Here is a 14,022-nt window from a genome sequence, read left to right on the forward strand (position 1 = left end):
TGGCATTGGTCCTCGCAATCCAACGATGGAGGCATTATTTATTGGGCCAAGAATTTATTGTGAGAACAGACCAAAGAAGCTTGAAGTATTTATGGGATCAAAATATTACCACACCGGCCCAACAAAAATGGCTAGTCAAGTTAATGGGTTATGATTTTTTGATTTCTTACAAAGCTGGGAAGGAAAACGTGGTGGCAGACACGCTATCTAGGAGAGATGAAAAGGGAGAAAATTATGCTATCACCAGCCCCGTTCCACGCTAGGTTGACCCAATCCAAGAAGAGGTGGAGAATATTCCAGAATTACAGGAAATTAAGAAATGAATACAAGAAGGGGAAGCGGTGGGACCGTGGAGTTACCGTGAGGGGGTTTTGTTTTTTAAAAACAAAATCTATTTGCTGGTAGATTCTCACCTAATTCCTACTATTGTGGAGGAATTCCACTCAAGCACCCATGAGGGTTATCTCAAAACTCTCCAACGGATAAAATCTGTCTTTTATTGGAGTGGAATGAGGAGAAAAATCAAGGAACATATAAAGCAGTGTGATACGTGTCAACGGCATAAATGGGAGAATACTTTACCTGCGGGTTTACTCCAACCACTTCCAATCCCTACCCAGGTATGGAATGATATTTCCATGGATTTTATAGATGGACTCCCAAGTTCAAAGGGAAAACCTACAATATTCGTGGTGGTAGATTGGCTTTCAAAATTTGCACGTTTCTGCCCTATCTCCCATCCATATTCAGCCACCTTAGTGGCCCAATTATTCTTTGATCAAATTTTCAAATTGTATGGGATGCCTAAGACTATTGTTTGTGATAGGGACCCAGTTTTCACTAGTCAATTTTGGAAAGAATTGTTCCATTTGCAGGGTACAAAATTCAATTTTTCATCGGCATATCACCCTCAAACGGATGGACAGACGGAGGTGGTCAATTGGACAGTGGAGATGTATTTGCGGTGTTTTACCGGTCATAAGCCAAAGGAATGGGTCCGATGGATCCCTTGGGCTGAATATTGTTATAATACCAGTATACATTCTGCGACGAAGAAAATGCCTTATGAAGTAGTCTATGGTCGTCCAACCCCGACACTATTATCGTACATCCCTGGGACGGCTCAAGTGGATTCGGTGGATAAAGAGCTCAAGGATCGTGAACAAATTCTCAAACAACTTCAGGAGCAATTACAGGTGGCACAAGCTCGAATGAAAAAGATGTATGACAATCACCATACAGACAGGTGCTTTGATATGGGAGATTTCGTGTTCCTACGTCTCCAACCATATCGACAAACTTCAGCGGCACTTTGAAGGAACCTCAAGTTATCGCCACGCTATTATGGACCATTTTAAGTACTTGAGAAGGTGGGCCAAGTAGCGTACAAGCTTCGGTTGCCACATGGGTCAAAGATCCATCCAGTGTTTCATGTATCATGCCTTAAGAAGAAGGTGGGAGGAGGTGCAAAATTACAAAAGGAGTTGCCTAAAATTTCAGAGATAGATGATGCCATGGTCGTTCAGCCTCAAGCTTTGTTGGATCGCCGAGTACGAAAAAGACGAGAGGAGGTGCTAGTACATTGGACTGGGTTGGCGCCTGCAGAAGCAACGTGGGAAAATTGGGAAAATCTAAAGATGAGATTCCCTAAAGTGACCCTTGAGGACAAGGGTATAATTTAGGGGGAAGGAATGTTGTGCACGTATTGCCACGTATAGAATAGTTCTCAGAATAAGGTGGTAATTGGAGTTAAGTTAGAAGTCTTAAGTGGAGTTGAGTTAGGAGTCTTAAGTCTTACTACTAATGGGGGGTGGTTATTATTTGAATAAGTCTTTGTAATGGGTTATGAGTCCGAGTCTTAAGCAAGAAATGTGGGGTTGTAATCATTGTGGGTAAGGTGACCGTTTCATCCAATGTGAACGTTGCAATGAGATGGCGGATCATCCATAGAGTATGGGAAGTAGTTGCTAAATAAAAGGAGTGTTTGTAGGAGGTATCAGTTTAATACGTTGCTATTTATTTGGTATTGAGTTTGTAATGAAGGATAAAAAAAATTATCTATCAAGGTTTGGCTTAGATTATTGGAGGCTGGTTCCCTCGAAGAACCAAATAATCGACTTGCATATCTCTTTCTTTGACTTGCCAAGATAGGGAAGAACAAACAGAAAGGGATAAGCCGAGAGTTAAGACAGTTGGCTCGGGAAAACATTCTCGACCAAAGCGAGTCATTAAGGAGTTGCACTAGGTCCTCGGGCCGAGTTCTTAACAGATAATAAGAAGATCCCTAAATATCAGAAAAATTAACATCTAATGGAAAAAGACCACGAGTGTGTTTGAAAAAATTAAACGACTTACCTTGCCAATTGGTAGGCGGAACATATAGAAGAAATTTTTGAAGAAATACATGGAAGAAAAACTGAACTAAGAATTTGACGAAGAACACGTTCATGAGGGAGGCACAAACAATGATGCCACATATCACCAATTGTGCGAATGACCATATGGAGAGTCGACGCTGAAGAGGAAGCTACCAAAAGATTATGGAGACCCCCGTTATTCGGTCTTAAAAGCAGTGTACTCCTGATTTTCTAATCCTTCACAAGGAAAAAGATGGATGAAATTAAAAAATACTTTATTGTCAGAAGCAAATTGGTGAACAGAAAGCGAAGACTTGTTAACCTCATAAACATACAAAACTTTAGAGAGATGAAAGGAATGACCTAGAGAAGAAAAAGTAGTGGACCCTTACCATTATCAACCTGGAGTTGGATAGTACCATTGTATGCATTTGATGAGCTTAGTCGATGAAGGTTCGAGTAACGGGATGGGCAACCCTCATAATGGGGGACTTGGCGTGAGGAGATGGGTGGGTGGGATTGGAATAATGAGCCATCGGGTAAGAGGGCGGTGGAAGATAGAGATGATATGGAAACTGGATGGGTAGGCACGACAGGCTGCTGCGGGTGGTGGGGTAAAGGTTGGAGGACGATAATAACAAGTCTTTATTGATTACTGTCACCCCACATTCCCTAAGGCCTAAGTTGTGTGACCTAGACACCATTCGGTGGCTAGCCTCGGTGCGGTACTTTAACAACACAAACCAACAAGATATCTATCAGATCATTTAAATTTATAAGATCATATTGTACTTACAAGCTGATGAGCTACTAGGTGTTGTCATAAATACTTACAAATTTTATTTCAGAGATCATCACCCAATAAAAACAATATTCAAAACATAAATTCATAATTGTAAAACAAAGAATCTAAAAGAATAGAAGATCATATCAACCATCTTTATAGTGCTCCATAAGCACAGTCCTCACAAGCGAAGTCATGGTCATACTCCAAGTACTCTTGAGTCCATGATTCCTGGACTATGCTAACCGGTGCCTCACCAATCTCTGATGTTTGTACATTTATATCACCATCTAAAAAGAGCTACAAACGTGGGATGAGCTTCACAAAGCCTAGTGAGGGGTGGGAGCATGCAAGCATACACGATCATAATGATGCAATGCTATGCTTAGTCATAGATAATGATGCAGCATTTGTCCATTTCCAACATAATAAACCTAGTCAATCATACTAAGTCCAATAATGAATAATAGTGCTACACAATGTAGATGGTATCCTTGGTCCTAGAAAGAACCTCAGTCCCACATTGATACAAACTAGTTGCAAGTCAATAGCCTTCCAGTCCCGGAATGAACCTCGGTCCCCCAATAAGACCCTTATTAGCAATCCCTCAAACTGCATTGGTCACCATGGACACACCTACATCCATGTCATGCAACTCTCATGTATGGAAACACACATGGTACAATGGATTTGGTCTTCCGAAACGAACCTCGAACCTACCTATTGGGATTAGCTAATACCTTTACCCCTACTGGCAATGAATTTTTGCACCAGGGTTTTCCTAGCCGTATGCATCCAACACATCAATCAATAATATGCACACACCCAGGGAACACTGTACCAGAGCACCCTCAGCCACCCTGTGTCCCTCACCATCCATAACCACCACATCAACCTCAATCTCATAATCCACAAACTCAGCAACGTACATAACCTCCAATCTCTCATTCACATAATCAATTAATGTTATATATGCACATCAATAAGTCATCACAATATATGCTAATGCAAAAATAGAATTAAAGTTAGAAATACCCAGTAAATTAAACACAACACCCACTCATCTCTTCATCACGAATCAGTGAATTGAAAAACTCTCGTTTACCACGTATCTTTCCTCATAATTAGATTTCAACCTTACCAATATATGCATATAAATCACATTTATGTTCCCAAGAATAACCCTAATGGGTCCCCTATTAAAACCCCAAATTAGCTTGAAGATTGGGCCAATATATTGTAGTCGGTTCATAGAACCGGTTAATGCCCCCACATCAGTTGGTATGACCGGTGGATGAATCAGAGGGGCCAATTTCCTGTAAAAAAAAATCTAACCATTTGATGCAACCAATGGATGATTTTGATCAACTTGTTGGATCAACCGATTGACCCAAATTTGGATTTCACTTCATTTGGGTTCTTTTACCCCCTTGAGATCCCATGCAAATAGATCTCATAGTGGGTGATCCGACCATCAAATAGGTGATCTTACCCGATGTGTGTACATAGCTCCATGGATCTCATGCATACATGCTAGGTAGGCTTAGGTTAAGTCATGCATGCATGGATCCTTTATATACATGCTCCAATATAAGAGCATTATGGTGGAGAAGCTCTAACCTAGCTTAGGTTGTTAAAATGGAAAATAGAGGGGAAATGGAGTAGAGAGAGAGGGACCTACCTTGCAAGTGTGGGTGGGTAGATTCCTCAAGGTTGGGCTTTAGTTCCACCTTCTCCTTCCTCCACTTCCTTCTTCTTCCTTTCCTTCTTCTCTTTCCTTTTTAGATTGTGTGGAGACACCCAATTTTGCCACCCGCCCTGACAATGATGACAAACAGGGAACGATCGAGGTTTGTGCTCTACATTGGAGGAGACTCTAGGCCTTTTACGATAGCTTAGACTCAGTTGCACTCCCAAACTCTTATCCAACCCTAAACCTGGCAGTAACCCAAAATCCTAATATGATCCAAAACCCTAATTTAACCCAAAACCCTAATTCAGCCTGAAACCCTAATCCGGCCTGGGAACCTCTTTCGTACCCGATCTTATCACACGTAATATTAGCTTGTTATATGTTAAAGAATCAATTCTAAGTACTCTCTGATAGCGCGGGAACAACATGAATAAGGATTGGCGGAAAACCCCTAATACACAATGGGGCAGAAAAACTTCCTTACTATTCTTATTTTTTATGAGAAAAAAAGGAGCTCGAAACCCATGCCATTGGATAGTGCTTGGAAAGACGATTCCGACGATATATTGTATGTAAAAATTGGATCATCGGCTCTCCTGGAATCACTCCAAGAAGATAGAATGAAGTCTATTAGACTAGATTTTACCCTAATTTTCCCAGGCCCGCCAAATCCCTCTATGAAAAATTTCCATTGTTGGCTGGGCCCATGAAGTACTACCTTTTCTGGGTGGTAGATTGGTAAAAAAAGATTCCATTTTTGGTAGGTCCACCAAATTTGGTCTGAATGCCTATAAATAGTGTCCATTTTTACCAATTTTAGTGTGTGAAAGGAATATGAAGAGATCCCCTCCCCCTCTCTTTTGGCCTATTTCCCTCGTGAGAGCTTAGTGTGGAAGGAATGATCCTTTCCCAAGGTAGTAGTCTCCCTTGCTATTTTAGCCTAACCCGACAGTCCAAACCCGACGTTCAATCCGACGCCAAAGTTCTGCCCAAGTAGGTCCGACTTTTGCTTCATCACATTGAAGTTCTGCCAAAATTCTTGTAGGTTCTCGAGAACGTGCCAGAGTTTTGAAATAACCACTAACCCTTGCCATTTTTAGCCTAACCCGGCAGTCCAAACCCGACGTTCAATCCGAGGCCAAAGTTCTGCCCAAGTAGGTCCGACTTTTGCTTCATCACATTGAAGTTCTGCCAAAATTCTTGTAGGTTCTCGAGAACGTGCCAGAGTTTTGAAATATCATCGAAGGCCTAGATTCTCCAAAGAAGAAGAAATAGCGAGCGATCGAGATTATTCCCATCTGAATCGGGAGTCTTCATTAGGATCACATGCACGTCAACCGAGGCCCACCCCTCTTGACCTAAAACAGGGGTCAAGGTTAGTTATAATTTCCTAACATAGTAGGCATAATATAGACTTTTCACTTAATACAGTATTTGTATAATGTTGTATATTAAATGTTTCGGCATACATGTGGGTTAGGATATATTTGGGAGTATTCGAATTTATGCATTTAAAATGAAGACCGATTCAACCGGGTGAAGTGGGTGTCTAACACCTTCCCAACGTCATAACCTGACTCTTACCCTAATCTCTAGACTAGACCAAGTCTATCAATGGACCTACACCCGGGGTCCTAGGCCCTAACCCTGGGTGGCAACTCCAAATTTTTATGATTCCCAATCCCCGAATCCATCAGTAAATGCTAATAGCAATCTCCAACCCAAAACAAGAATAAACAACCACAGACCGTTGGGTGAAGATCGACTATGCATCCCAAAAAGTAGAGCGAGTCATAAATCAATACCGCATCGGAACAATATGGTGGAATTACTAACACATATACACACATGCCAAACATATTAAAGCAATGATATCATATATGTCAAACACAAAATATTTAATCAATTTAAACATTAGCATGCAACTATAGCCATGCATCAAAATATATCATAAAGCCCACCTCTTTAAATACAAAGCCTATGAAACTAAATTACTGCAGCCCAGAAAAATATTTAATCAATTTAAATATTAACATGCAACTATAGCCTTGCATCAAAATATATCATAAAGCCCACCTCTTTAAATACAAAGCCTATGAAACTAAATTAATGCAGCCCAAAAAACTTAAACATAGCTTGCTTAAGATACAAAGCCCAATAAGACATAATATACCCAGCCCAATAGCCCATAGAAAAAAAAAAAGTTACAATCACAATTAGGGTTGTAAGTTTAGCCCTGACAGTCCGAACCCGCCTTGAACCAGAACCCTGTTTAACCCGACTATGAGGGCCAATCCGGCCCAACTTGACCCAACCCTATGTGGGGACACAAGGTTGGGTCGAGCCTGGGTTGAGGCATAGAAAACCCAGCCCGATCCTAATCCGCCCTGAGTCTAACCCTGATTATTATTGTGCTTTGTAGAATGCAGGTGTCTCTCCCAGCCAAGGGATTTTCTTGTTGTTGTCATTGAGTTTCTTGTGCAACAAAAAATGATAGAGAACAATATAGCCAAAAGACAGAGCACAAAGCCAAAGAAAAAACTCATCTCTGAAGAACAAGTCTTATTTCTTTCTTACATTGGAATTTGCACTCACTTTTGAATTCTCTATTGTAGTAAATGGAATTATTGAAATTTAGAATTGAAAATGTCTAGGTTTTTTTTTTTTTTTAACATTGGAACGTTGCACATATTGACAGGAAACAACTCTACCTACCTAATATTTTGGGTTGGGCTTGGCCCACATGGACTTCCATTGTGGCCAAGATTTAACTTAGCTCATAATGTCATTGCATCCTATTGTATGAATGAAGAAAGTAATTAAAATAGTACAAGGAAACTTTCCTAAGCTTTTGAAAAACCAACAAGAGAACTTCACTAGTAGGAGGGACCCTTTCTTTTTAGACTCTTAGCACATGCCAGCACTTTGAGGAATTTAGGGTGCGAAGGGTCAGTTACGGTCAATGTTTTTCAAAGTTTAAAGGTAGCGGAGTAGTTTGAAGAATTGGAATTTGAATCGTACTTATCGGAATGTGATTCCACTAAGAAGACTTGCTAGGGTCAACCTGACCCAACCTGACCCAACCCGGCCCAACCTGGCCCAACCCTGAGCCCTGTAGGGTTGGGCTTGAGCATGAATCCAGTAGGATTGGGTTAGGGCTGGGTTGAGTTTTGGGACCTAGGGTTGGGTTAAGGTTCTAAAAAACCCAGCCCAACCTGGCCCTTTTTCACCCCTAATCACAATAGACCAACCAACAGAGTCCCGTCTGGCGACTAGCAGAACCACAGAAGTCAGAGAAAGAGAGTAGCGGGCACCCTTTCTCATCATCTCCGTCTTCTTCCTCTGAGTAGTGGGCTCTTTCTCGTCATCCCATCTTCTCCCTCCTCACTTGGTTCATCTTAGCCCATCCTCAAGCCCGTCTTGAACCCATCATCACAAGACACAGAAGAGAAGAAAGCCAAGTGGATGAGCCATGTTCGTTCTACAGAGCTCTAAGACCCTAACCGTCACTACCAGGTTGCAGGAACTTTTCTGTTATGTGATTACCAGTTGTAGGTTGGGCGGGTGGGAGCGTGAGAGGGAGATGCAGAGGCGGAGAGAAAGAGAGACTCGTGATGTAACAGGTTTAAAGTGAGATGAGATCGACCCGAAATCCTCCGAAGATTCGGGTATCGACTGACGCTGGTTGGGCATGATTCCCAACATCGAGGATGTTTCTTACACCTTTAAGATTCAAGATGGGACTTTTTGATAGGATCTCTATACATAGAAGAATCTTAGTAGGAGTTCACGTAAGGTTTTCAGTAGGGAAATTTGAGGTGGAAGCCAGTGGAGATATTTTACAAAGACTCAGGGAGCTGCCAATGTATTATCAGAAGACAATGAAGATGAAATGGATTATTTGAAACCTGTTGATGAGTCAATCTTTTCACTTCAAGCCGTGTAGGATTATTTGACAGAGAAATACAAAAGTTTTGGGTGGAGATTGGTTCTGAACATCCTCCTCTTGAATTTAGTCTTGGTGAGGAGACAGGATCATCAACCATCCTCAAAGGCTGAGGACACCCAGAAGAATCATTTAGCACTTCAAAAGCACCACAGAGCAGATGATAGAGATTGTGCAGGAGGATCTATTTAAGCAGATGATAGAGACTGAAATCTACGAGAACAACCCAGAAGTTGTCCAGAGTGTCTGTGTGTGCGCGCTTTCCCACAATCCTAACTTCCCATACTGCAAAATATCCTCTTGTTGCTTGGTGTCAAATTCAAATGTAACACAGATGCACTATAAGAACCTGGTCAAAAGCACACCTCTACCTCCTTACAATTCATACTCCTAGCCATCATATTAATCCAATGCTAGTTTGTCATAACAATCCTCGATTCAAAATAATGGGCTGAACCTGATGGGGTTGGGTGTTCCTTGGCCACGTCATGGAATCGATGCCTTCTTAAGCTCTATATAAGAACACACCAGGCCACATTTTCCCAGGTGAATGAGCTGACTAATCTTAACCTGTTTTCATTCCGGTTCATACTGGGTTGCTGGTCTTACGCAGCCTTCACTTCAGCCGTATCAATCAATTTTTCACCTTTAAACTGTAAATCCATCCATACATGCTTTGGAGAAATCCAATTCTCAAGCACGTAGTAGTCCTATAACAATGGTTGATAAATGCACAAGTTCCGATTATCTTTCACCAAATAGGTTTCTAATAAATACAGATTATGCCATGAGAACCACGGCATCTGATGATTAAACCGGATGCCCTCCAGAACTTTATTATATAAACACAATTCTAAAATGATACAGAAGATAATAGAAAAACAAGAACAAACAATGCACACAGATCCTACTTCACTATCAATGGAGAATAGAGTTACAGCGCTCATCCTCACACCTCTCAGTATTGTTTTCATTTATAGAGAAAGAAACCCTCGATACAAATATATAGTGGAAAAACCCTAATCCGAAAAGTACAAAATTGCCCTCAAATAAAAAACTACCATAATCTGTCTTGCCTATCGAAGCGCCTACACCAGTACTCCTTGGATTAAACTATGACGGAATACAAGACATCGTACATCGTAAACAACATTTATGCCAGCCAAATTTTCTAGTTTCATGGATGGGTTAATCTAAATCCTGTTTTAAAGCGTGATAAAATTGGGTTGTGTTTCCAATCGTTGCGATCAGTGCGCAACACTAACTGTATCAAATGAAATCCACCTACAACCTTAAAGATATCCAGACTCCAGAGGTGCTGCCTAAAAAATCCATTTCATACCGGATGCCTAAAAGGAATACTTTGTAATACAAGGTGGATGAGATTACAGGCCAGGCCTTTGAAGATGTTACAAAGGTCATGTTTTAAACTAATAGCAAAACATCCAGCTTAGATTCTCCAATCCAATATTGGGGAATCTAACATTGTCAAAGGAAATTTGTAACTGTTGACACTGAATCTGCTAATGCAACCGTGATGATAAGACCACCAGCAGACTAGTAGATCAGCAAATCTACCAGAAATTCTTTAGGAAGTAGTGAGTGGCTGAGCAATTCAATGGAATGGATAACTTGCAGCAAATGTCACAAAGTGAGCAACTCAAAGAAAAAAACACATTTCAAACACAAATAACAGAGGTATCTGAAATTTGTAAGCATGCTTTTGTTATAACAGTTCTTTACAACAGGTAAGTCAGCTAATTCTACAAGTCAACTTTCACCAAAACTTTTATCGTCTCCCTTTGCTCAAGACATCAGACCCTCAAATATGTTAGATTGAAAAAGAATGATCTCAAAAGGAAGAATGGGGGATGATTTTTTGTAAGATATAACTCACCTTTAACAGTAGATAAGAGTCAAGAATCTACTCTGTTTTTTCATATGATTAACTCCCATCTTTCAAAAATATGATACCATGTGGTAAGAGCCGATGCTGACAAAAATACTCTGTATACCAAGTAGCTTAAGCTAATTTCATCTTCAAAATGAAAGAATCTCTCCAACTAGATACCAAACATTCTTTCCTTAAAAATGTGACATAGCTGCACTGCTGCATTCTAAGAAAAAAAATCCAACTATCCCACATTTTTCTTGTTTCTAAAGTTCTCCTTCAGCATAGCAAATTTCTTCTTGCACTGGATCACTGTCTTCCCCGGAACTGCAGCTGTAACCCGTTCCCAACGCTGGCTGGTTTCCTTTGGAAAGGTTTTTAAAGCCTGAACTAGTGCTCTTTCTTGAACAGCAGACCACTCATCTTGTTGTTCAGTACTTGAAGAAGCTCCATTTGCAACAACCAAAGCTTCAGGATTATGGACTCCATCACTACTGAAAGGCTTCTTGGAATTAACCATCTCAGGAACAACTTTCTCAGGGACATCAGCTTCCTGCCTCCTGTCCAGTGGGGATGCAATGGTCTGTGGTGGTTTTCTCTTCTCAAGGAATGAGTCAAAAGCTTTGGAAGAGTCGGGCCTCTGAAGAAGAACTGTCTTTGTTACCTTGAGGATCTCTTCTACTGATCTTCCAGTACCAATGTAGTCTGCAATAACTTCCCACCTAAGGGAGGTTCCTTTTGGATATTTCTGCATTCCTTTCCTTAATAGCTCAATCTCCTCTCTGCCCCAAGGTTTTTCCTTTTTCTCATAGCTGCCTAAAATATTTTCTTGCTTTGGATGGACAGCAGTCACGTTTCCATTAACTTCTGCTGACTCATTGTTTTGTGCATTCCTTTCAGCTTGTTTTGGCTCCTCAGAATTTCCATTACTTCCTAATGCATCTTTTATAAGTAAAGCACGCCCAATCCCCTCTTTGTTTTCAATGTCATCACATAGACTCCTCAACCGTTCGGTCTCAAATGACATACAAATACTCTCCACATCATCCTCAGTAAGGTTAAGCACACGTTGGGATACAACAGGTCCTGAGAGTGTTCGTAGACGTGCCCTCTCTTTACGCAGGAGTTTCTTTTCTTTCTCCTTCACTTTCTTCTGATTCAAAGCAGCTTCAGCAGCCCGTCTGACTTCTTCCTCTTTCTTGCATCTCTCCTCTTCAGCAAGCCTAGCAGCTTCTTGCTCTTGCAATTTCTTAGCAAGGAATCTGGCCTCCTTCTTCCTTTGCTTCTCTGCCTTCTCTTCTTCCTTTCTCCTCATAATTCGAGGGTCCCTTTTATAGGCATTGTCAACAAGTGCACGTATTCGTGCATTTTCTTCCTTCTTCGCTTTCTCTCTAAGTTTTGAATTCTGCCTCTCCATCCACCTCTTATGGTCACGAGACTCGGCTTGCTCCAGATCAAACTCATCTGCATGTGGGAATTCTCTCCAACTCTTAAAGCTGTACCAAAAATTATAGAGACTATCAACTTCATCCAATGAAGTATTTTCTTCACCTAATGATGGCACAGGTTGGTTAACTGACCATCGACCATTTCTCACAAAAGCTGGACCAAACACTTTAAAGAAGTCCAAAGGTGCACAATCAGTAGGAATCTCATCATCAAACTCATCAGTGGAATCATAAATCCTTCTTTTCACAGGATCAATCAGAACCTCGTAAGCTTCTTGGATGGCTTTGAAAAAATTCTCTATCTCGTCTTTCTTTGCTTGCTTTGCAGTTTCAGTTTCCTCCACAAGAAGAAGAGCAGCTAGCTTGTCAGGATGATGCTTCAATGCAGCCTCCCTGTAACTTCTTCTTATCTGCTCCTCAGTGGCCAGAAAACGTAGGTTCCCTAAACCCAACAAAGCATAATGGTCTTGATGCTTTCCTTCACCAGATTTCTTTTTACCTTTGCTGCTATATGTATCAGAAGATGGCATAAAATCTTGTCTCTTTTCCGGGGGACTATTCTGGTCAACAGCTTCTTTATCTCCTTCATCACCAAAACCAAGAAGTTTGAGTGCAGCAGAATGGAATGCATGCCCTGCAGGTTCAAAGTTTGCAGCTTTGATAGGAATGCAATTTGATGAAAAATAGATGGGTTCTTCATCTATGACATCGGATGAGTATGTAATAAGCCGACAATTTACTGTCATGATGATTTTACAAGGATCCACGAACTTAGTGACTCAAGAACTATGAATTCCTCAGTCTCAGCAAAACTTCAACACCAGACAGAACAGCATTGACACAGATTCAGAATAAGATAACAGTGTTGATACACTGACCTGCATTTTGTAAGTGACTGATCAGAAAGAGCTCATCTAAAACGCAACCGAGAAGGAAAAGTAGCAGAACATGGCAAAGCCTTGACTCTGTACCCTGTACACCCATCACTGCAGCTGCTCATCAATCCAAGTGTCCAAACACTGGAAGTTCTTGGAAGTGGAATGTAGTGAAATTGTATTTCCGGATGCATTTAAGATGTCAGGTTTATCAAATTAAAATATACACTACAGAGCATCTTCTGATCGGTAGAAGAAACACAATCAGTGCCGAGGATTACAAAGTTATAGCCTCTATCATTGATTGGAAATTATCATAGATGGCAATGAAAGGCCTAAATGTGAAGACAAAGCAGACTAGTATCATAGTAACATACAAGTTTTAGTGAAATCAAATGTTTGTTTCATTTTATCTGCTGTTACCCACCCAGTTCTGCAAGCAGACTCCAGATGTCAGGTCATGCAAAATGCCAATGGAAGCATGCAATTCTTTCTTTCCTCAAGAGTTATAAGATTTCTGCTACTAATCAAACAGATAGAGCTCATGCAAAATGACTAAAGAGTATCTAACTTCTTTAAGGGAATAGAAGAACATAATAAGAATAGAAACACAGATATACAGACCCACATTCAACATCAAAGTTACAATGTAAAAACTTCTGAATTAACCTAACAAAGAAACTGAAGTAATCAACTCTTAAAAGCCAAGAATTACACCCCCAAAAAAAATTTCTGTCATGAAATGCAAGCCAGAGGAAATGGAGATGGGAAGTTAGGAACTTTAAGGAGTAGAGGAAAGGGAGGATAATTCAAAAAAATATTAGCCTATAAACAAAGAAGGAACTGACACACCAATTGTACAGAAAACCGCATCTTTGCTTTCAAACCGAAATCAAAGCAAAAATGAACATACAAAGAAGGCTAATCATATGATGAAAGGAATAGATAAAGATGCACTTCTATTGAGGTGAACGTTGTATACTGCGCCAGACTGAAGGATTATTATTATTTTTTTTTTTTTTTTTTTT

At 40.6% G+C, this 14,022-nt stretch overlaps 1 protein-coding gene across 8 annotated transcripts in view; it reads right to left on the minus strand.

The window, feature by feature from the left end:
- Positions 1-10,457: 10,457 nt before the first annotated feature.
- Positions 10,458-14,022, minus strand: part of LOC122089129 (dnaJ homolog subfamily C member 2-like) — a 4,446-nt gene continuing 881 nt past the window's right edge. Inside the window, exons 2-3 of one of the 8 annotated variants that reach the window (XM_042658621.1) lie at positions 12,998-13,105; positions 10,458-12,702 (exon numbers count right to left, since the gene is read on the minus strand). In XM_042658621.1, coding sequence (XP_042514555.1) covers positions 10,916-12,702; positions 12,998-13,103 — 1,893 coding nt within the window. In that variant the 5' untranslated portion in view covers positions 13,104-13,105 and the 3' untranslated portion in view covers positions 10,458-10,915. Of the gene's footprint in view, positions 14,017-14,022 lie in introns of those variants that run through there. The other 7 variants (XM_042658619.1, XM_042658622.1, XM_042658620.1 and 4 more) reach the window with 7 other exon arrangements.

The sequence above is a fragment of the Macadamia integrifolia genome, chromosome 9, assembly GCF_013358625.1.
Source record: "Macadamia integrifolia cultivar HAES 741 chromosome 9, SCU_Mint_v3, whole genome shotgun sequence".
In the NCBI taxonomy this organism is placed as follows: domain Eukaryota; kingdom Viridiplantae; phylum Streptophyta; class Magnoliopsida; order Proteales; family Proteaceae; genus Macadamia; species Macadamia integrifolia.